The sequence below is a fragment of the Streptopelia decaocto genome (assembly GCF_964273445.1).
Source record: "Streptopelia decaocto genome assembly, chromosome: 7".
In the NCBI taxonomy this organism is placed as follows: domain Eukaryota; kingdom Metazoa; phylum Chordata; class Aves; order Columbiformes; family Columbidae; genus Streptopelia; species Streptopelia decaocto.
In genome coordinates this window covers 67,327,015-67,348,960 of record NC_138661.1, presented here as the reverse complement: position 1 = coordinate 67,348,960, position 21,946 = coordinate 67,327,015, and the positions used below count along the sequence as shown (strand labels likewise).

Below are 21,946 nucleotides of genomic sequence, written 5' to 3'. Positions count from 1 at the left end.
TCGCCTGGTGCTGGGTGGGTCTCTGAGCCCCCCCCACCCAGCAGAAGGAGGAAGCATCCACAGCTCCCAGTCCTCCCAGAAAAGCCCCCCAGCCGCCATAATCCTCCCCTGCCCGATCCCTCCGTCTACGGGCACCTCCTGTACCAGGTTCTGGCGTCTCCTCCTCAGCCCCACTCTGTCCCACCCCGGGGACCCCCAGGCCAGCACCCCGGGGACAAGCTGGGGGTGCTGGTGCCTGGCAGGCCCCGCTGTTTGCACACCCCGGCGGAGCAGCTCTCCCGTTTGTTTGCTCTTCGCCTGCGTCTCTGTAACAAATGACAAAGACGCAATAAAAACCGGGGCAGAAATTGCCTTTGCGTGCTGCGGGGAGCGGGAGGGGGAGATAGCGGGAGCGAGTCGCACGCTTCGCACCCGCTCCACTAATCCGTGCCGGGTTTTCCACCGCCCGCAGCGGTCGCCGCGCCCGCAGTGCCCCGGCGGCGGCCGCCGCGCCCCGGCACCGGCAAAACCCGGCCTGGATCTCGCAGGAGCGGGGCAACCGGGAACCTGCTGGGGTGAATCGGGGCGTGTGTGGTGGCACCGGAGGGGGTGACCCGGGGGTGCGGCACCCCCCACGAGTGTGCGGTGCCTCCTGGGGTGCGCGTGGGCCTCCCGGGGATTGTCACCGTGTGCGCGCGTGGTCCCCATCTGGGTCAGCGGGACTGCGGGTGTGTCACCGCGTGTGTCCCCCTCCGGGGCCGTGCGTGTCCCCGCGTGGGGCCGAGCCAGCACCGACCCCCCCCCAGGCCCCTTCTCTCTCTCCTTCCTCCCCCGTGGCTGCAGTTTCCTTTCCCGCCAGCAGCGAGCAGCAAGTGGATGCGCGATCGGGCGCACAGACACACACGCACACACACGCACACACACACACACCCGGCAGGCAGCAGGCAGGGAGCAGGCAGCAGGCAGGCAGCGGGCGGGCAGCACGGGCTCGCGGGGCTGCCGGCCCCCGCCGCCGCCGCATGCGGGTCCCCGCCGCCGCCCCGCCGCCCGCGGCCCCCGCGCCCGCCCCGCCGCCGCCGCCCGCCGCCTCCGCCGCCGCCGTCTGATGAGCCACAGCCCCGCCGAACCGGGCAGCCGCCGCCCCGCCGCCCGCCACCATGTACCTGCACCCGGAGGCTGCCAGCGCAGGTGAGCCCGTCGTGCGGCGCCGAGCACCGGGGGGGACACACGGACACCGGGGGACACACGCACACAGCGGGGCGAGCCGCCGCACGGTGTCCCCTGAGCGGCCCCAACGGCGGGACCGGTCCGCGCCGCCGCCCCCCCGGCCCGGGGCCGCTGCCCGGTTCTCCCCGTCGCCTCCCCGGCTGCGGCTGTGGCCGGTCGGGAGTTACCGTAGTTTGGGGAGAAAAAGTCACCGCCGCCGCTTTCAAATGAGTCACCGCCCTGCAGAGCTGCTGGAGCCCCGGTGGCCCCGGCCCGCTGTTCGGGGACAGTCCCTGCCCGGGGACACCCCAGCCCGCGGGGCCAGCACCCCCTCCCGGGGCTGCACCCGGACCCGGACAACCCCCAGCCTCCAGACGAGCCCCCCGCCCCCGAGGTGACCCCCCAGCCCCGCTCGGTGCCAGCACCCAGTCAAGCATCCAGTGGGCAGCGCATCACCCCCCTCCTCATTGCTCCCCCCCTTCATCCTTCCGGGGGTCCCCAAGCCTCCGTCCCCAGCACTGTCCCGCTGCGCCTACCGGGGTGGGCGACCAGGGAAGGGGCTTTGACCAGCGCGGATTTGCTGAGCTCATGCTCCGAAGGCATCGCTCGGCCCCGTATCGAGGAATCTGGGACGCTGCCGGCGAGATTTTTGGGTGTAAAGCCTCCTGGTGAGGGCTGGCGGCAGCCGGTGCGGAGGGGAAGGGATGCTGCCGGTGCGACGCGGCTCACCGGGGCCTGGCAACCGTCACCCGCTGTGTCCCGCGGCTCAGGGGACGGTCACCGGAGGGCAGAAGGACAATGTGTCCTGCGGTGGCGTGGGGACGTGCCGGCGGGGACACGGGGAGCACCGCCGTGGTGCATGTCGCTGGGGCAGCGCCAGGCCTGCGGGAGCCGGCAGGTCGGGGCAGCGCTGGGGACCACACGCTGTCACCCGCCGCAGGTGACAGCATCAGTGCCACCCCGGGAGTTGGCAGCTCCAGACAAGCTGCCCTCGAGGTGAAGTTTCCGCCTGCCCAGAGACTGAGTGCTCCCGCCGCAGTCCAGGAGCAGCTCGGTCCCATGTCACCCTGTCCCCAAGACCCCACAGGGATGTCCTGCGGGCAGAGGAGCGCGGCACGGCACCGCCGACCGCTTGGCCCAAGGTCACCCGGCGGGTTGGCGGCAGAGCGGGGACGCCAGCCTGTCCCCACCGGCAGGGCTGCCCTTCCCTCCTGGTGCCTGAGATTTGCCCCTGCATTATTTCCCCTCCAAATTTTGTGTTTGCCCCCTGCTTTTCCCCCTTGTCTCCACCAGCCATCACCATTGGCACTCGGTGGACCACCAACCACCCGGCACTGCTCGGCAGGCTGCAAGGTTAAAAGGCAGAGTCTGCTGGGGTTTGGGGGTCAGACACCCTTTCTCCCCCTCCCCAAACCCCTCGGTCCCCAGCTGCTGGGTCTTCATCACGTGGGAGTTTTCCCAAGTCACTGTGCCATGGCACCTGGGCCCGTGGGGTGACACGGCAAGGCCAGGGACACGTACGGCCGTGCCGGCAGCTGGTGCTGGGACACCATCTGCTGAATTCACCCCTTTCCCCTGCCCCTGCTTCTCCTCCTGTGTCACCGCTGTGCCATGCGCGTGGCAGGTCTGTCCCCACCGGTGGTGGCTGGGAGGGTGGGAGGGTGCTGGTGGCTCACACCCCCACGGGGTTTGGCAAGAGCCGGGTGTTTGCCATGCCACATCCCTGGGGAAGCGCTTCCCATTCTCCTCTGAGCCCCTGTCTGTCTCCTTCAGCATCAGCCTCATCCCCTGCTCTGTGTCACCACGCAGGGGACAGTGGCTGTGGCCCCCAGCACCGGCTGTGTTTCATGGGGGGAGATGATACCTTATGGGGAAATTTGGAAAACTTTGGTTCACAGGAAAAGGGGGGGGCAAGGTGGAGCTCAGACATGATGCTGGGAGTGGGAGGTTTGGTTCTGGGGCTGGGGACGCCCGAGGGAGCCTGTTGGAAATGGGGACCGAGCGCAGGCGCTTCCCAAAGCAGCTCCCTCCTGCTGGGCGGCTTGGCTGGGGGGCCACAGGGGGCTGTGCCGCTGGTGGGGCCACCACCTGTGCGACCCATGTCCCCGTGACATGTGGGGAGATCTGTGGCCGAGTGCGAAGCAGAGATTGGGTCTGAAGACAAAGGTGCCCTCTGTGCCACAGGCACAATGTCCCCCATGCCACCCACGCTGGCTCCAGGGGGAGATACCAGCATCTCCCTCCTCCCTGCTGCAGCATGAGACCCCCCCATTCATCCCCAGCTGTCCCCTCTCCAAAGAGACAGTTGCACCCCGACTGCTTCATCTCCTCAGTGCATCACACAGCTGTTGGGGATCTCTGGACCCCCTGCCCCACATCCCCATCCTCCCAGACCCTCCTGCCCCACGTCCCCATCATCCCAGGCTCCGTCGCTGCCACTTGGCCGGAGGATGCCGAGCGGCCCCGCGCCGCGGCAGCCCCGATGGATGGAGGGTGGTGAATCAATAACCAGGCGGCTGCTTGTTTTCCCCCAGCGCTGTCTCGGGGCGGGCAATGGAGAGGTCTGCGCGCTGACGCGGTGTTGGGAGCAGATCCTCAAGGGCTGGGACAAAAGCCAAAGAGCTGGGTTCAAAATGAGACAAAATACCCTTAGGGGGCGAGCGGGGGTCCGGGGGGCGGTGGGGAGGATGCGGGGGAAGCGCAACAGCCGGGGATGGCAGACAAAGAGCGGAGGGTTGGCAGCGTGCGGGGCTGGCCGGTGTCGCCGCGAGCCAGGCACCTGCTGCAGCCACGCGTCCCGCACGGCACGGGGACAGTGCCGGCAGCTCCCGCCCCCCCGGGCACCCCCGCCGTGCTCAGGGTTGGGGTTCACCAGACTCAAGCCCCAGGGATGCTGCTGCTGCATCTCAGAGCATCCCTCGTGGCCTCAGCCCGTCCCTGCGTCCCTCAGCGCTTCTGTCCCCCCGTGGCAGCTCCGTTCTGTCCCCCATGGCAGGGCGGCGTCCGTGCAGGTGCTGAGCCCCCCCGGGGTCTCTCCTGCTCCCCCGCTGGGGTCCAGCCTGCTCTTGCTCTCCCCCCATCACCTCCCAAATTTTCAGCATCCCCGTGCCCAGGGGGACCCCACTCTCAGACGTGTGACACACATGTCCCGGTGGCCCAGGGACAGCAAAGACAGGGCTGGGGGGGACACAGCCAGGCGGGGGGATCTGCCTGATCCCCCTCCCCAAACGCCAAGGAGCAGGAGAGGAGCCGGAGGCGGCTTTTCCCTGCCTGATCTCGCGGCTTTTCAGGCTGTCGGGGAAGGGCGGGGGGGGAGCTGAGAAACGAAGACAGATGCAGATAATATCGCTGCCAGCCCCCCCCGGCCCCTGGGGGCTCGGCTACAATATCTATTATGGATGGATTCAGCAGGGGAAGGGCTTTCGAAGAGCCGCCGGCGGGGCCGAGGCGCAGGGACGGTGCACAAAGGCAGAACAGCAGCCGAAGCGTCGAGCGGGGGGACGGGCTGTGAATGGGGGGCTGGGGCTGTGTGTGGGGCTGGGGTGGGCTCAGGGGGTGACAGGCTGGGTTGTGCCAAGGGACATGTCCTGTGTCGCCGTGGATGCCAGCCCGGTGGTGGTCCAGGGGTGCTGGGTGCCGGCTGGTGAGGTTGGGGCCCCCCGAGCACCCTGTCCCCTCCTGATGTCCCCAGGCAGCTCCTGCTGCAGAAGGGAGAGGGTCACCTTGGGGGGAGTTAATGAGGTTTGAAAGGGAAGCGGCCGATGGCGCTGCCGGAGCCGGAGGGACGGCACAGCGCGACAGCCCTTCTCCCGAGCCGGGGGACATTGTGGGGACAACCCTGCAGCTGTGGTTTGGGGGGCTCCAAGCAGCCCGTGCCCTCCGGATGGGGCTGTGGGACACTGGTGGCTGCAGGGGGGCAGTGGGTGACTGTCCCTGCTCCCCTGGGGTCTCAGTGGGTGTCACTGGAGGATGCAGCCCAGGGACCAGGGTCTGCAGGAGGATTCCCACCAGCTCCATGTCCCAGCTGTCCCCTGTCCTCCATCTGGGGCCTTCCTTAGCCCTTTATTCCCCTCGTCTGCCTCCTCTCTCCTCCCCTCCCAGCTGCCTTTCTCCATCTTCCTCCTCCAGCCCTCCTCTTCCTCCCCCCGCTTTGGGTGCTGATGCTGAGCATCCCCCCAGCACTGAGCTCTCTGTGGGGTTCCTGTCCCCGTGGTGGCTTTCCTGGCCACAAAGCTCAATGTCGGCATGGGTCCTGGGTGGCTGTGGCCAGGGGACACTACCCAGGGGGGTGAGGGAGCTGGGGAAGCAATTTGGGGCTCATGGGGCTGGGTACAGCGCAGGGAGCCTGCTGGCTCCTGTCCCCCGCCCGGAGCATCTGGCTTTCTGCCACCCTCTCTCCCGCTGTCACCCGAGGTGGCCGGGAATGATGGAGGGCCCTGGGGCGAGAGGCTAAGTGGTGGTGGCGGCGCGAGAGCTGGCAATGCCGCTCGGCGTGAGAGCCCGGCCAGCTCCTGCCGCTGCCACCGGGAGAGGCTCCTGCGCCGGGTGACATGGGGCTGGAGCTGCCACTGGCGTGGGGGGCGATACCCGGGGGCTTGGGGGGGCCAGGCATGACCAGGAGTTGTGTTTTGGGGCAGCGATGCCCGGGAGCAGAAGCCTGCCTTGCCGGGGGACGAGGGGTGTTACAGCGGCGTCGGGAGCGTGGTTTGGAATGGGGAGGGCAAATGGAAAACCAACAGGACTTGGGCACAGGGGGGTGGGGGCAGAAAGCCCTCGGGGGGTCCGGGTGCTCCTCGGGAGGAGCGATGCGATGGGGACGATTAGGCAGAGAAACCACACGCGTCTCTCCGGAAATCCTCAGCCAAAAATAGCCCAGCACCAGGGGAAGGAGCCAAATTCTCCCTCCGCTGCCGGTTCCTGCGCGCGGCCACCCCGGCGCGGGGACGGGCGATGGCCCCGAGGGGTCTGCTCTGCCGCGGGGAGGGTGACAGCCGCGGGTGTGTGTGTCACCCGGGGCCTTGCGGCTTGGCTGAGCGGCACGTGAACCTGTCGTGCATCCCGCACGCCGGTTGCATACGGGAGCAGGGCAGCGGCTGCGGCGTGCGGGCAGCTGGGGAGCACGGGCAGGGGATGCCGTGGGCTGGGGACTCGGCGAGGCGCCGGGTGCCCTGAGCATTCTCTCGCTGGGATTCGGGGCTGATTGCTCTGGGGAATCATGGGCTGAGCCGTTCCCAGTGGCTACGGCTCGTGGCAGGAGGGTGAACCAGCCGCCGCGGTGCCCACCGGCTGCGGGGAGGGCGATGTGGTGATGCACAACCCCAGTGCCATTCCCAAACCGCAAGCAGCAATGTGAAATGAAACATAGGTGCACAAGGGACCTGGTGCTTTTAACAGCCCATCGCATCCTCCATCCCGCAGGTTTCTCGTTCTGCCCCTCAGAGGATGGGTTGGTGGATGGTGGTGGTTTGGGACAGGGGATGTCTGGCTGCACCCGCTGCCCCGGTTTTGGGAGGGTGCTGCTGTCCTCGACGCAGTGTTTTTGCTGGGTCTGGGTGTCTTGGTGTCACCGTGGCACCGGGCACATGGGTGCTGGGGACAGGAGCCTGCACAGGGTGCTCCTCGCCCGGTGCCTGGTGACAGTCCGGAGGCAAAGCCCCCGGGGCAGGCGGCTCGGCGTGGGGGAGGCAGAGACAGACAGATTGACAGCTCCGGGGGATGGACAGATGGCGGGATGGAGAAAGCAGATGTGTACGAGGGATGGATGGATGGATGGATGGAAAGATTGATGGATGTGTTGGAGAGGGGGACGCACGGAGAAACAGACAGATGCACAGATGGAGAACAGACGCCCGTTCCCTTCCCTCTCGCCCCGGGCATGCCTGGGGTGCTGAGCTGTGGCTCCTGTCTCCTGAGACGCATCCAGTGGTGGGACACTGGCCAGGAGCAGTGGGGTGGCCATGGGGCGCCCCATGTCCCCTGCCAAGACACCCCTGGACAGGTGGCACCAGCAGAACCAGCCGTCTCAGCTCTGCGGCCACCCCGTTCCACCTCACAGCACACCAAACCCGGCTCAGCGCAGCCCTGAAACACCCGGCGGGTTGTTCGCAGGGATGGCGGCGAGACCCCGACCCCCTCTCCGAGCTTTTGCATCCTGGTATCTCCCCCATGCCCGGCTCCTGTCCCTCTGCCAGCGCTGGGGACACGGGGACATCTGCCTGCCCTGCTGGCCGTGCTCCTGCCCCGCTCCCGCCCGCGCTGCGCCCCGGGATCCTGCACAGGAGCGCGAGAAGCTGCAAATTCACAGCTTTTCAGCTGCAACCTAAAAATAAGAGGGTTTGGGAAATATCTAGCAAATGAGTGGGAGGACGAGAAGAGGAGGAATTAACGGCCCTGGCGCCAGGCAAACGGCATCTGGGAAGCCCCTGGGGTGGCGACGCGGCCATGTCACAGCACCCCCCCATGTGAGGGGACGTACCGGTGTCACACGGGGCAGGATCGGGCCCCCACCCACCCTCCAACCCCCTCCCCAGCACCATCATCCCCATTTGGGCTCTGCGTCACCTCCCTCGGCGGCTCGCGGTGACAAAATCTGGTGGTTACGGAGGGGGGAAGCGCCGCTCACTTGGCACCTTCTCCCGCTCCCCCCTCGGCGGGCGCAGACGCGTTTCCGCCGGTTTGGCGCGGGTTGGCACGCCGGGCGCTCGCTCGGCGCCGGCAGGCGGCTTGGCACGGGGAGCGGCTTCCATCGGCGCTTCCAGAGAGCGCGGTGGGCGGCGGGGGCTGGGGGGGCTCTGCAAAGCTTTGATTTCGTTCCCCCCCGCCAGGGTATTTTGCATCGATGGGTCTCGCCGCTGGGTGAGGATGCTCAGGGAGGTGGGGCTGGAAGAGCGAGAAGCTCAGGGGAGGTGCTGTACCCACCCCCAACTGGGCATTTTGGGGCTTTGCACCCAAAAATATGGCCCTGGGACCCCAGTTGAGGCAACTGGGTGGGAAGGGGGTGTAGCTGCCCCCGAGCAGGAGGATCTTGCTGTACCGGGCTCAAGTGATGTCTTACCTGGAGAGCTGGGTGTGCACAGAGCCACTGAGGAACACAAAGCCACCCAGATGTGCCCAAAACCACTGAGATGCACAAAGCCACCCAGATGCACAAAGCCACAAAGATGTGCAAAGCCACCAACGTGTGCTCAAAGCCACCAAGATGTGCCCAAAGCCACTGAGATGTGTGAAGCCTCTGAGATGCACAAAGCCACTGAGATGCACAAAGCCACCAAGATGTGCCCAAAGCCACTGAGATGCACAAAGCCACTGAGATGCACAAAGCCACCAAGACGTGCCCAGAGACACTGAGATGAGCAAAGCCACTAAGAGGCACAAAGCCACCAAGATGAGCAAAGCTACTGAGATGCAGAAAGCCATCAGGATGTGCCCAAAACCACCAAGATGTGCAAAGTTGCCAAGCTGAACAAAGCCACCAAGATGTGCCCAGAGCCACTGAGATGAGCAAAGCCACCAGGATGCACAAAGCCACCAGGATACACAAAACCACCGAGGTGCACAAAGCCACTGGGATGCACAGGGCCACCAAGGTGCCCAGAGCCACCAGCATGATGCCCAAGGCCAGGAAGAGGTGGCAACTGGCTGGGGCACCACGGGGTGTCCCCAGGCTGGGCTGCCCACACAGGGACACCTGGCCCTTCCACCACCCCAGCCCCCAGCCCGGCACGGTGCCAGCGCTCCGCCACGTGCCGAATCCGTCGGCATCAGCAGTTCTGGCCGCCAGCTCCTCGCCGTGAGCTCCTTGCTCCGATCCTGCAGGATCTGCGGCTTTTCCCGCTGCTGACAGCAGAATAATCCTCCCGCCCGGATTCCTGCGCCTCCCGCTTGTGCTCGGATCAGGTTTTGAAGTGTTTCCCTCGCGGCTAATCCCGCGGTGGCTTAGGGGTCTCGGGCACACAGTGGCACGCTGCTGTCACCGCCGCTGGCCGCTTTCCCGAAGACTTGGGGGGCTGTTTGCACAGGGGGGCTTGGAAGGATGCAGGGGGTGACTTGGTCCCCCGTACAAAGGTGCCCACTCCGAGGAGGGCGTCTTGCACCAGGACCCTCTCTCCCAGCATGGGGACCCTCTCCCCCCGTCAAGCAGCATGGTATACTGGGGACAAGCCAGGAGCTCCGTTCCACTCAGCTTCTCTAATTAACCAGCGCTAATTGCCCGGAAAAAAAAGTCATTTAAATCACGCTGAGGGCAGCAGCAACCCCGGGGGTCAGCAGCGTGTCCCTAGCGCTGGGGACATGGCCAGCACGGGCGGAAGAACATGTCCCCGTGCACAGGGACCCTGTGTCACCAGCGGGGTCACGGGGTGATGCTGGGGTCACTGTCACCGCTGGCATGAGCGTCTCTTATGCAGGGTACCCTGCTTTTGGTGTGACACTGTGTCCCCAAGCAGGCATCAGGGCTGCGGGGAGCATGGGGGGTGAGGCAGCGTTTGTGGGGGGGCTCACCCCGATTCCCAGCCACACCAGTTTGCCCAGTTAATCTACATGCCGAACTTGAACTGGTTGGGGTCCTACACCAGCCCCCCCTCACGCGGCTGCTTTACACCCCCAGCAGCTTCTCGAGCTGGGCTTTATAAATGTTTGAAATTAAGGGCTGGTCCCAAATTCCCTCCTAGGCAACAGTTGCTACGGGAGGTTTATACACAGTCACGAGGAGCGATGGCTGGAGGGGCCCCCCCTCGCTGGTTTTTGGCTGGAGGGAACACGTGTGCCGCTGCCGGGGGCTGCCGTGGCCCAGGAGCTGCGACCCCCCTGCCCTGTCCCCCGAAAAACCCTAGGGTGACTTTACCTATTGGCACACCAGGGTGACGGTGACATGAGGGACCCCGCCATGTGCTGGGGGGACACCTGAGCCCCCAGTTTGGCTGCCTCGGGGCCACTCTGACTCATCCCAGCCTCGGAGCCGCTGGCAAATTTCATTACAATAACAAGGTCTGCGGGCGAATTAATTATTAACGATTATTGTTTAATATTGATACTGCAGTACATTTCCGAGGCAGGCTGGTCTGGCCGTGGCACGGATGGTGGCCTGTCCCCAGGGCACGGCTACAGGGTCCCCGCAGGGATGTCACCACGGGGCAGCTGCCAGGGGACAGGGCTGGGTCCCCCGCAAGCCACTTCGGGTCCATATCCATCCTCCCAGGGCCACCCCTCTCACTGGCCCCGTCACCATCCCCAGCGCCCGTGGGCATGATGCTGGAGGAGCACAGGGTTGTCCCCCCACTTCTGGGGTCCCCAAAGTTGTCCCCATGACCAGGTTGGGGAGGAGCAGAGGAGGTGACAGCCTGACCCCGTCCCTGGCAACCCTTGTCCCCACCAAGCGCCTGCGCTGCCCTTTGGGATGAATTTGTGGGGGTTTGGCTGAGCCAAAGAGGCAGAAACCCTGTGGTGGGGAAGGGGAAGAGGAAGAGGAGAAGAGGAAGGAAAAGGTGAAGAAGGTGGAGAAGGTGAAGGGATGGGAAAGGCAAAGGGGAAGGGAAGAGGAAGAGGTGAGGAGGAAGAAGAAGGAAAAGGAGAAGAGGATGGAGAAGGAGAAGAGGATGAAGAAGGTGAAAGGATAGGCATTGGGAAGGGATGGGCATTAAGAAGGCAAAGGGGAAGAGGATGGGATGGGGAAGGGAAAGGGGAAGGGGAGGAGGAAAGAAAGAGGAAAAGAATGAAGAACGTGAAAGGATGGGGAAGGGATGGGCATTAGGAAGGCAAAGGGGAAGGAAAGAGGAAAGGGGATGGGATGGTGAAGGAAAAGGGGAAGAGGAAGAGGTGGGGAAGAGAAAGGAAAATGGAAGAGGATGGAGAAGGGGAAGAGCATGGAGAAGGTGAAGGGATAGGAAAGGGATGGGGAAGACATAGACATTAGGAAATGATGGGGAAGGGGAAGGGTAGAGCATTAGGAAGGCAAAGAGGAAGGGAGAGAGGAAGGGATGAGCAAGGGGAAGCAGCACAAAACGCGCCATGATGGCCATTGGGAGCAGGGGGAGGCACGTGCCCGTGCTGTCCCCCTCCTGTCCCCTCGCCGAGCGGTGGCTCTGCTCTGTCCCCCACCAGGAGCTCCCTCCCGCGACGTCCTCCTCGTCTCAGCCATCATCACCGTCAGCCTTAGCGTCACCATCGTCCTCTGCGGGATCTGCCAGTGGTGCCAGCGCAAACTGGTGAGTGTCCCCATCCCAACCGGGCGCTGGGGTGGGGAGCAAGTGTGACACACCATGTCCTGGCCACCTTGGTGATGGGTGGGGGTCCCACTGGGTGGGGACGATGCCCCCGTGGAGCGTGTGGCTCCGGCGGAGGCGGTTTGCGGCGGGTGCCGGCTGCAGCTTGTATTTTGCTCTTTAGGAGATGCGATAATTAAATGTTTGGGCCAAACTGTTTGTGCAGCATAAAGGAAAGTTTCCAAATACATATATAAGGGTATATATATATATATATATTTGCGACAAGCAGTAACGATCTGGCCCCTGGCCTGCTGGGCACACTCCTGCCTGGCAAAGCCCTGCGGGAAGGTGGCCAGGATGTCCCCAGCCGTGCCAGGAGCCACCCGCTGTGTCCCCCAGCACCCCCAGGACATCCAGCATCCCTCCCCAAGCCTCAGAGCCTTCCTCCTCTTCCTGGAATATCCCAGCACCAGCATCTTTTCCTTCTCCATCAGATTTAAATCTGGGTCAAGTGCTGCGATGGCGACGGCTCTTCCCGCACGGGAGATGCTCACCCCAGTGACGCCGGCGGTGGCACCGGTTTAAGCGCTGGGGAGGAGAAGGGCTGGTTGTGCCCAAGGACAGAGCTGGCAGAGGAACAAATCAGTATAAATCGCCTGGGAAAGTGTTCAGGCTGGGAATGGAAAGACACATCCCAGCTGGCCCTCGATGGGGCTGGAACAGCTGCGGGGAACCGCAGCCAAAGGTGGCAGCGCCAGGTCGGCGAGTGCTGCGGGAACGTGGGCCAGCAGCCGCTGCCACCGTGTCCCCACCATCCCCGTGCTGGGGACAGTGCTGGGCTCGGGGCTGAGTCCCTCCGGGATGGCCAAAGGACATCCAGGGAGGTTGAGCATCCCTGTGCCTGGGGCAGGATCACCCCAGGGGCATCCAGGGAGGTTGAACATCCCTGCAGCTCCATCCAGGATCACCCCAGGGGCATCCAAGGAGGTGGAACATCCCTGCAGCTCCCTCGAGGATTAGCCCATAGGCCCCCAAGGAGGCTGAGCATCCCTGTGCATCCCAGCAGGATCAGATCATGGGCATCCAAATAGATCCAGCATCCCTGCAGCTCCCTGTAGGATCATCCCATGGGCATCCAAGGAGCTTGAGCATCCCTGTGCCTCCTGGCAGGATCAGATCATGGGCATCCAAATAGATCCAGCATCCCTGCAGCTCCCTGTAGGATCGTCCCATGGGCATCCAAGGAGGTTGAGCATCCCTGTGCCTCCTGGCAGGATCATCCCATGGGCATCAGGGAGATCCAACATCCCTGCAGCTCCCTCCAGGATCATCCCATGGGCATCCAAGGAGATCCAGCATCCCTGCAGTTCTTGGCAGGATCATCCCAGGAGCATCCAAGGAGGCTGAGCATCGCTGTGCCTCCTGGCAGGATTAGCCCGTGGGCAGAAATCCCCCATTCCATGGGCAGGAGGATGCTGGCAGGCCCAGTGCCGCGGTGCTGGGAGGGCTGGTCCACAACCCCCGCCTGCTCCGGCAGCTGTTCCCATCCCACCTCAGCCTCCCAACACCTGCACGGAGCAGCCTTCGCTCCTAATTGTTCGCTAATTGGCTTTAATTACGCTCTTGTCCGCCCTGGATGGGAGCAGCAGGCTGAACCTGTGTCGGAAATGGCAGCGAAGTGCCCTGATTACAAGCCCCAATTAGGAGCCAGCGCTGGCTTCATTATCATATGGCAGCTCTTCCCGTTCGGTGGGGAAGGTGAACTCAATTAATTCAGGTTCAATTATTCCTAAAATTACCTGCTCCTTCCCCGGTGAGGCGGTGGAAGGGTACACAGGCAGTGGCTGCTGCTCTGTCCTTGGGGTGACACAGGGCACAAGCCCCCCCTGGCCCTCCAGCCCCTTGGGGACAGTGCCTGGGAGCCAGGGTGGCCAGGCCAGTGTCTCCCCAGTGCCTTTACTGGTTTTGAGTGCCCAGAGATGAAGCATGGAGAATTTTGCTGCCTGGGTCGGTGGGATGGAGCCCAGTGACCAGGAGGCTGTAAGAGAAAAGGGCAAAATCCAGGTCGAACCCTCCAGCTGATGGAGGGGCAGTGGGGTGTCCCTGCTGTCCCTGCTGTCCCCTGACCCTGACCCTCTCCTCTCCACAGGGTAAGCGGTACAAGACTTCCCTGGAGACGGTGGGAACCCCCGATTCCAGCCGAGGCCGCAGCGAAAAGAAAACCATCAAGTAGGTGCCAGGGTCGGGGGGGAGAGGGGCAGGGGGCTGTGGTGTCCCAGGTCCCTCCTTGGGGACACAGGTGGCCGTCCCTCTGCTCCCAGCGAGGAGGGGCTGTGCCCAGCCCTGGCAGAGGGAGTTTGGGGACAGCGAGGGGACACTGAGTGATGGGTGGTCCCCACCATTGTACCAAAGCATCGCCGAGACCCCTGCTCAGTGCAGGGGTGTCCCCAGGTCCCCCAGCCCCAGTGGGAGACTGGGAGAGCTGGTGGGTCTCTCCTGGTTCACCCACCAAGCGGTGAGCATGGTGGGATGGAGCTCTGGGGACCTCAATGTGGGTGTCCCCAGGGATGCAGAGGTGATGGAGCCATGGGGACCTCAGCACAGTGTCCCCAGGGATGCAAAGGTGATGGAGCCATGGGGACCTCAGCATGGTGTCCCCAAGGATGCTGAGGTGATGGAGCCATGACGACCTCAATGCAGGTGCCCCCAGGGATGCAGAGGTGATGGAGCCATGGGGACCTTAGCACAGTGTCCCCAGGGATGCAGAGATGATGGAGTCGTGGGGACCTCAATGCAGTGTCCCCAGGGATGCAGAGATGATGGAGCCCCCTCCCAGGTTGCTCCACGGGCACTGGGGATGCAGTGGGGAAAGGAGCACGAGCGCCCCATCTCAGGGCGCTGAGCAGGGAGCAAGGTGGGGGTTGGCAGTGGGGGGGCTCTCTTGGCCACCCCCAGCGCCAGCTCTGCCCCCTGCACCCCCTGGCACCCACAGGGCTCTTGGGAGGAGCCAGGACAACCAGGAGGGAAATAGCCCCTGCCTGGAGTAAGGCTGTTGTAAATCTACTCCTTGGGTGCCACCTTTTTGCCAGGGTGTCATTGGGGTGCAGGCGTCTGGGGTGACCTCAGGCACCCTCTACCTGGGCACAGCTGCTCCTGGCCACACCAGGGACCAGAGGGGGACACGTCCCCTCCTGACAGCTGACGGGGGACTCGCCAGAGCTGGGGGCGCTCAGGCTCGGTGGCAGCACTGGGGCTGGTTCAGTGTGGGGTCTGCAGTGAACGGCAGCGTCACGGTTAACCGAGCAGCCTGCGCTTCCAGGACCCGGCTGCCGAGGAGGCCAGGACACACGGACACATGTGCCGGGGACACACAGACACACGTGCCGGGGACACACAGACACACATGCCGGGGACGCATGGACACGCGTGCTCGGGACACGGCGCTCGCCGGCACCTTTCTAACCCCCCATCCTTCTCTCCTCCCCAGCCAGCTCCTGTCTCTCCGCAGCTCTGCCCTGCTCCGTCCGTCTGTCCGTCTGTCTGTGTGTCGGTGTCCCGGGGTGGGCGGCTGTGCTCCCCGTCTCTCTCCGCAGGATCCCGGCGCTCCGGGGGCGGAGGGGCTGGTGTTCTTTTCCCTCCCCTTCTCGCAGGAATTCAGCTTTTCTCTCTTGTATTTTCCCTTTTGTTTTCTTTCTCCCTGGTCTGCGGCCGCTGTAGCGATCTAGACAGAGACTTTTGGAATAACAATGACAACACAGTGCAGCAGAAATGGAGCTCCTACCCTCCCAAGGAGTTTATTCTAAACATTTCACCTTACGCCCCGTACGGTGACCCCCGGCTTTCCCTCAAGTGAGTCTCTCCTTACCGGGTTTGCTCCGTGTAGTGAGTATTTGGGCAGCACCCACTCGCCTTCCTCCTCCTCCTCCTCTTCCTCCTCCCGGGCTCCCCGCACCCCCCCCATGGGCAGCCCCATGGAGACGAGCAACCCCTCCTTCCCCATCCCCCCAGGGGCGACGGGTCCCCCCCAAACCCGCGGTGGCACAGGACGGGGTTGCGCGTTGGGGACACCCCCTCGGCGCGGGGACAGGTCCCCCCCTGGGGCCGGGCTGCCGGCAAGCGGGACCCCGACCCCCATCCTCCTCCCCACTTTTATTTTGGATGGTTGCCCCCCGTCCCCAGCCAGGATCCCCCTTTTTTTTTTTCTTTTGCAGTGCTGATATCTCTCTTTCTCTCTCTGTCTGTCTGTCCATCTCTTGTCTGTCTGCCCACCCCCACCCCCCCCCACCCAAAACCACCACATCCGTCTGTCCGTCCGGCTGGTTCGTGTCTGTCTGGGGGGGTCTGGCCGCCCACCCGTCCCAGTGGCTCTCTGTTATCAGGGGCCAAGCTGACGGCGTCGGCCGCCGCGGGGTTGGCGGGGGACCACGACGCCGCCCGCCCCGGGGAGAAGCAGCGGCTCGGCGAGGACGGCCTGAGGAGCAGCGTCTCTGCCCACAGCGAGCCCGGCGCGGGGAAGGCGGCGCGAGGCCGCTGGCACACGGTGCAGAGTCACTTGGCCGCAGGGAAACTCAGCCTGTCCAAGTGAGTGAGCACGCACGGCCCGGCAGCGCCATCCCGGCATCGCCATCCCGGCATCGCCGTCCCGGCACAGGCCACCGAGAGATCCCCCGGGGCCACCGTGCCGAGGGGACGCCCAGGGCTCCGGCGGCGTTTTGGCTTGGGGGGAGCAGAGCTCAAGCCCCCTCCGGGCAGGAGGAGCACCCTTGGGTGCTGTCCCTGGCACTTTGGGTGGCTTTGCTGGGTGCTGCAGGGGCACCATGGTGGTGATGCCCCAAAGGCAGGAGCTGCTGTCCTTTGTCCCCATGTCCCTGGGATGTCCCTCTGTGCTGACCACTGACACCTGGCACCGCGCGTGCAGCTCCACCACCTGATGCCAGGGAGAGTTGGGGAAAATTGTCGGTTTAACAAATTTAGGGGAAATCCAGGGGTTTGGCACATTCTGCAGAGCTTGCGGCTGGGTGGGGGTCTCGGTGAGACCCTCCGCTGCTGGAAGAGACCATAGCTCTGCTGGGGAGATGACAATGATTTATTTATCTGGCTGTGGGCTCCGTCCTATGGTCCCAGTCTCTGCGCCAGTTTCTCCACTACCGTGGTACCGGCTGAGCAGCCGGCGGGTCCCGGCAGTGGCTCCAGTGCCTTTGGAAAGGTCGGTAACGATGGCAAAGCTGCTGGCGCGCCCCATCCCTGCCACTTCTTCCAGCCTTGTCGGTGGGGAGAAAAACCTTCCCAAAAGAGAAGGGCCAGTCCTGCCACCTCAGTTGAATCCTGGAGCCCCAAAAATGGGTGTTCAGCCTCATTTGGAGCCACAGCCACCCGTTTGGCGTGATGCTGGTGTGTGGGGAGGCGAGAGGGAGAGGCAAGGAAGAGGGGGGATCCGTGCAGCCTTCATCCCTCCCCAAACCCACCGGGATCCCGCGCTGCTCCGCGGGATGTGCCAAGGCTGGGGATTGAAAGGCATCGCACAGATGCCGAGAGCCACGGACACGCGCCGTTCGGTGCCACTGTTGCCACCGGCTCACAGCGGTGCTGGCGTGGGGACGGGCTCTGCCATCCCAGCAGGTGGCTCCAGAGCCTGGCAGGGCTGGGAGAGGGACAGACGGGTGCACAGGCGTCTGTTGCTGTGCTGGTGCAGGCGGTCAGGGCAGGGTTAAGGGGACGAGGGTGCCGCTGGTGGAGCATCCTGCTGCAGCAGCGATGTGGCACAGAGCCTTTGGGTTTGGGGGGGTTCGGCTGCAGGCAGCATGTGCAGGCAGGGAACTCAGGCAGGGCACAGGGGCAGGGAACGCAGGCAGGGAACGCAGGCAGGGCGCACGGGCAGGGAACGCAGGCAGGGCACACGGGCAGGGAACGCAGGCAGGGCGCACGGGCAGGGCGCGCTGCCGCCTGGCACGGTGCTGGCAGGAGCCGGCGTCTCCAGCTGGCGCCGGGCCGAGAGGAGCCAGATTTAGTTTCCTGTGACTGAGAGGTTGTAAATGAAACTAATTTCGGATGTGACGGGGAAGTGAAAGGAGGTCGGCGGCAGGCGCGGGGGGGGGCTGTGCCCCCAGGTGCCTCCAGCCCCGGCTGTGGGGCCAGACCCGTCCCCACTCCTCTCAACCTCCCTCCCTCCTCTCTCTCTTTCTCTCACCTTCTGCTCTTTCTTCACCTCTTTATTTTTTTTTCAAGCTATTTATCCTTCCCCCCCCTCCCTCTCTGTCCCCCCACTGCTGGCAATGCACGACGGCACAGCTTGGCCGCGCATTTTCAGCCAAGGGTGACATCGGTGGCCGCTGCTGGAGGTGACTCCCCAGCCCGTGGGGACCTTGTCCTTGTCCATTGGGGACCCCCAAGGCTGGCTGGACCCCTGGGCTTGTGGCCAGGAGCTTTGCAGGCAGCATGGGCTGCGCCGCGCATGTCCTGCCACCCTGGCGCGGGGCTGGTGCATGGGCCACCGCCGCGTCCCCTGCCGGCATCTCGCCTGCTCTTCGCTCTCTGCCAGAAATGAAGGAATTTTGGCTTTTCTGTGTCCCCATCCCATGACTGGGGGGGGGACTGGTGCATGACCAGACCCCCCCAGCATTGGGGTCCCTCTCTGCTGGCTTGGCCCTGGGGACACCCAGCTTGGTGGCATGGCACAACCGCGGGGTGCTCGGCACCCCCGTGGCTGCGGGACCCCCCGACGACACCGTCCTGCACGCCGGGGGATGCTGAGACCCAACGGTGCTGGGCTGGGAGGGACGGGGACGGGACGGGCTGGCTGGCAGCACGTGAGCGGGCGCCGGGGGATTCACCGTCACGCAGCAGCCTAATTAGCTGGCAAACGAGGGCGGACGGCGTGCTGGGAAGGCACCGGCTGCACGGCAGGAGCGGGAGGGCACCCAGCCGGTGCCGAACCCCCCGGCAGCCCCGACAGCCCCCCCGGCGAGATGGCGGCGACACGAGACCCCCGCGTTGGCGGCGAGACCAAAGCGGGGCCGAGAGGCAGAGGAACCGGTCGCTGCACCCGCTGGCCCTTGCCGGAGCGTTCCCTGCGCTGGGGCATCTTCTCTCTAACTCTTTTCTTTTCCTTCCTCCAATTTTCCCCCTTCACCTTCTTCTCCTTTCTCTCCTCTCCTCTGCCCTTCCTCTCCCTAAGTTTCGAGGACTCCACCTTGTCCACAGCCACTACCCTTGAGTATATCCCCACCTCAGCAGGCGACCCCAAATGCCAGAGGCCCCGCACGCTCATGCGCCAGCAAAGTCTCCAGCAACCCCTCAACCAGCGCGCCAACCACAGCCAACCCACTACCAGCCAAAGCTTGGGGCATCTCCAAGCCCACAGCGGCTCCTCCACCGGCACCGGCAACCCGCGGGGCTCCCGCGGTGCTCCGGGGCGGCAGGGCATCGCCGCCGGCTCCAAACAGCGGATGGCTGGCGGCCGGAGCCGTTCCAATCCCGGCAGCTGGGACCACGTGGTGGGGCAGATCCGCAACCGCGGCTTGGACATGAAGTCCTTCTTGTAAGTCTGCGCTCGCTCCTTCTCCATCGCTTGCTCCATTGCTCTCTGCTCTCTCCATCACTCTCTCCATCTCTCTCTCCTTTCACTTGCTCCTTCTCTCGTTCCTCTGCTCTCTCCATCACTCTCTGTTCTCTCCATCCCTCTCTCCATCACACTCTGTTCTCTCCATCTCTCCATTGCTCTCTGCTCTCTCCATCTCTCTCTCCTTCACTTGCTCCTTCTCTTGCTCCTCTGCTCTCTCCATCCCTCTCTCCATCCCTCTCTGCTCTCTCCATTCCTCTCTCCATCCCTCTCTCCATCCCTCTCTGCTCTCTCCATCTCTCTCCTTCACTTGCTCCTTTGCTTTCTCCTCTGCTCTCTCTTCTGCTCTCTCCATCACTGTCTGCTCTCTCCATCTCTCTCTCCATCACTCTCTGCTCTCTCTGTCTCTCTCTCCATTGCTCTCTGCTCTCTCCATCTTTCTCTCCTTCACTTGCTCCTTTGCTCACTCCTCTGCTCTCTCCATCGCTCTCTGCTCTCTCGATCACTCTCTCCATCTCTCTTTCCTTCACCTGCTCTTTTGCTTACTCCTTTGTTCTTTCCATCACTCTCTCCATCGCTCTCTCTACCTCCCTTTACTTCACTTGCTCTCTCCATGGCTCCTTTGCTCTCTCCGTCGCTCTCTCCATTGTTCACCCCAGCACAGCTGCTCAGCTGGCACCACCTCGGGGCAATGTCACCAGCGGGAAGAGCCAGGTCCCCTAGAGTAGCCCCATCATGGGGCACAGGGGTGGCTCCCAAGCCCCAGAAGGGTCTCCCGTGCTCCCCCCAACTGGCTTTGCCCCACAGCTTTGCTGCAGATCACCAGCTGCTGTGGGTGCTCCCTTTGGTCCCCAGGGAGTGCAGGGATGTCCCAGCCCATGGGATGGCCACTGGCATGGTCCCCAAGGAGTGACATTGTCCCAAGGAGGAGGAGGGGGGGGCAGCTTTGCCAACAGGGTGACTGTCCCCGTATCGCTGCCTGTCAGGCTGCTTTCCGCCCGTGTGATCTTTAATCTGGCTTAACCCCATCTCCATATCAGCACTGCCTTGCAAACCTCAAACGCCGAGGACTGATCTGAGTCCCTTGTCCCTCGGCACATGACATTGTCACTCCTCCGCAGAGCTGCTCCCGTCCTCCCCGGGGTCGTCCTGCTCCCTCCAGCCTCTGTTTGCCACCAGGCACCCAAAGGAAGGGGATGTTCAGTCCCGGCTCTGCGGCTGCTGTTCAGGGTGGGGAGGACAGGCCTGATCCTGCCCTTGCTGGGTCAGCACAGCACCTTCTGCATCGGGGTGAGGCAGAAAAAACCCTTGGGGACACAAATTCAGCTGCCCCCCCCAGCTCCTGCTGCTGAATTCCCACCGAGCGGCTCCTCGCCAGCTCCATTTGCTGCGCCCTCGTGTCGCGACGCGGCTCATTACCCATCCCCTGGGCCACGTTCCTCCGTGTTTACCCAGCGCCGATGCTGGTTCCAGCTTTAATTGTGGGGGGAGCAGCCGCAGAGCCGGGACGTGCCGAGCCGGCGGTGGTTTCCCCACCGAGGAGCCGCCGGTGTTCACCACCACCGCTTGCCAAAGCCATTAACTTCGCTTCTGGCTCTTTCCTCTCTTTGCCCTCCCCGGCACCGCGGTGTAAATGTGGTTACGGGCTCCGGTGGAGGCTGCACCAGCAGCAAAGACCCTTGTCCGTGGCACCTTCCTCCAGGGAAGGATGCTGGAACCTTGTTCCCTTCATGCTGTCCCTTGTCCCCAGCCCCTCCGGGCACATTTTCCCCCCTCGGCAGGACCTCAGCATCCTGGACCGGTGGAGAATGGGGTGGTGGTACCCACGGGTCACCGGCGCTGGCACCTTTGTCCCCACAGCCCTTTGTACCCATCCTGGACATGGTTTCCTGCGCAGGGGTCGGTGGCCAGAGCCGGGGTCCCCTCGCTGTCACAGGGACCCCGAGATGCCACCGCTCCGGCGGGTTCCCTGCCTGATGCTGTGTTCTCCTCTTTCTCTTTTTGTTTTCCTTTCTTTCTTTCTCTCTCCCGCTGCCGGCGGGGCCGCCCCGGGCAGGGAAGGCCGGATGGTGGTGTTATCCCTGGTTTTGGGACTCTCAGAACAAGATGACTTTGCCAATATCCCTGACCTGCAACCCGCTGGGACACAGCCGCCCAACCAGCCGAACGCTCAGGGGGACAAGAGGTATGAGCGAGGGACAAGGACAGTCCCGCAGGAGGAGGAGGAGGAGACGAGGGCTTCACCCAGGGTGGAGGAGGAGGAGGAGGAAGAGGAGGTGGAGTGCGAAGGTTGGAGCGGCACAGGGTGGCCCAGCGGGGCACGGTGACATCTGCAGCGCCCCACCGTTATGCCACCGGAGCGGTGACACCGAGAGGACACCCCCCATCCCTTCCTCCTCCCTCCCCGCCCTCCCTCTCCTGCCATCCCCCCAACCCTGGCTGCATGTTGGGGTGGGACACACGCTCGGGAGCGGGGCGCGGGGCAGGGGGACAAGGGGATGACAGGCTCAGGTACACCCCGCAACGATGCTACCTGAGCCGTGTCCCATCCTGATGCATGTCACCACCAGCCCCAGCCCGGTGGGGCTGTTTGCAGCCCGGGGTGGGGTGAGCAGCTCCTTTGGGGACACAGGGACATCCCTGCGGTGGCATGTCCTCGAGCCCCGACACTGGTGGGGGGCAGAGCAAGTGTGACAAGCTTGGGGGGACACATCATCCCCCTTCTCCTCCAAGCAAGCCTCCGGCTTCCCCCCACCTTCCTGGGGTGCTGGAGCCTCTGCAGCGCATCCCGCACCGGGGCTGGGGGGCAGAGGGTCCCCCCGCTACCAGGACGGGGGTGTCAGTCCCCTCCAGAGCGAGGAGGAGGCGCGAAACTCAGCGTGTTAATGAACTGGCGCCGTTCTCAGCTATTTTTACCCCGCTCGGCTTTGGTTTCGCTCCATCTTTTAGCACTTTTCCCGGCGTCGCGCTGCGTGGCTGGTCCCTGCTGGGGACACCGGCC

At 64.2% G+C, this 21,946-nt stretch overlaps 1 protein-coding gene across 2 annotated transcripts in view; it reads left to right on the top strand.

The window, feature by feature from the left end:
- Window positions 1-1,032: 1,032 nt before the first annotated feature.
- Window positions 1,033-21,946, top strand: part of SYT7 (synaptotagmin 7) — a 28,505-nt gene continuing 7,591 nt past the window's right edge. The window contains exons 1-7 of one of the 2 annotated variants that reach the window (XM_082058396.1): window positions 1,033-1,167; window positions 11,284-11,387; window positions 13,537-13,616; window positions 15,105-15,236; window positions 15,750-15,968; window positions 18,562-18,924; window positions 21,002-21,130. In XM_082058396.1, coding sequence (XP_081914522.1) covers window positions 1,137-1,167; window positions 11,284-11,387; window positions 13,537-13,616; window positions 15,105-15,236; window positions 15,750-15,968; window positions 18,562-18,924; window positions 21,002-21,130 — 1,058 coding nt within the window. In that variant the 5' untranslated portion in view covers window positions 1,033-1,136. The remainder of the gene's footprint in view (window positions 1,168-11,283; window positions 11,388-13,536; window positions 13,617-15,104; window positions 15,237-15,749; window positions 15,969-18,561; window positions 18,925-21,001; window positions 21,131-21,946) is intronic. The other variant, XM_082058397.1, reaches the window with a different exon arrangement.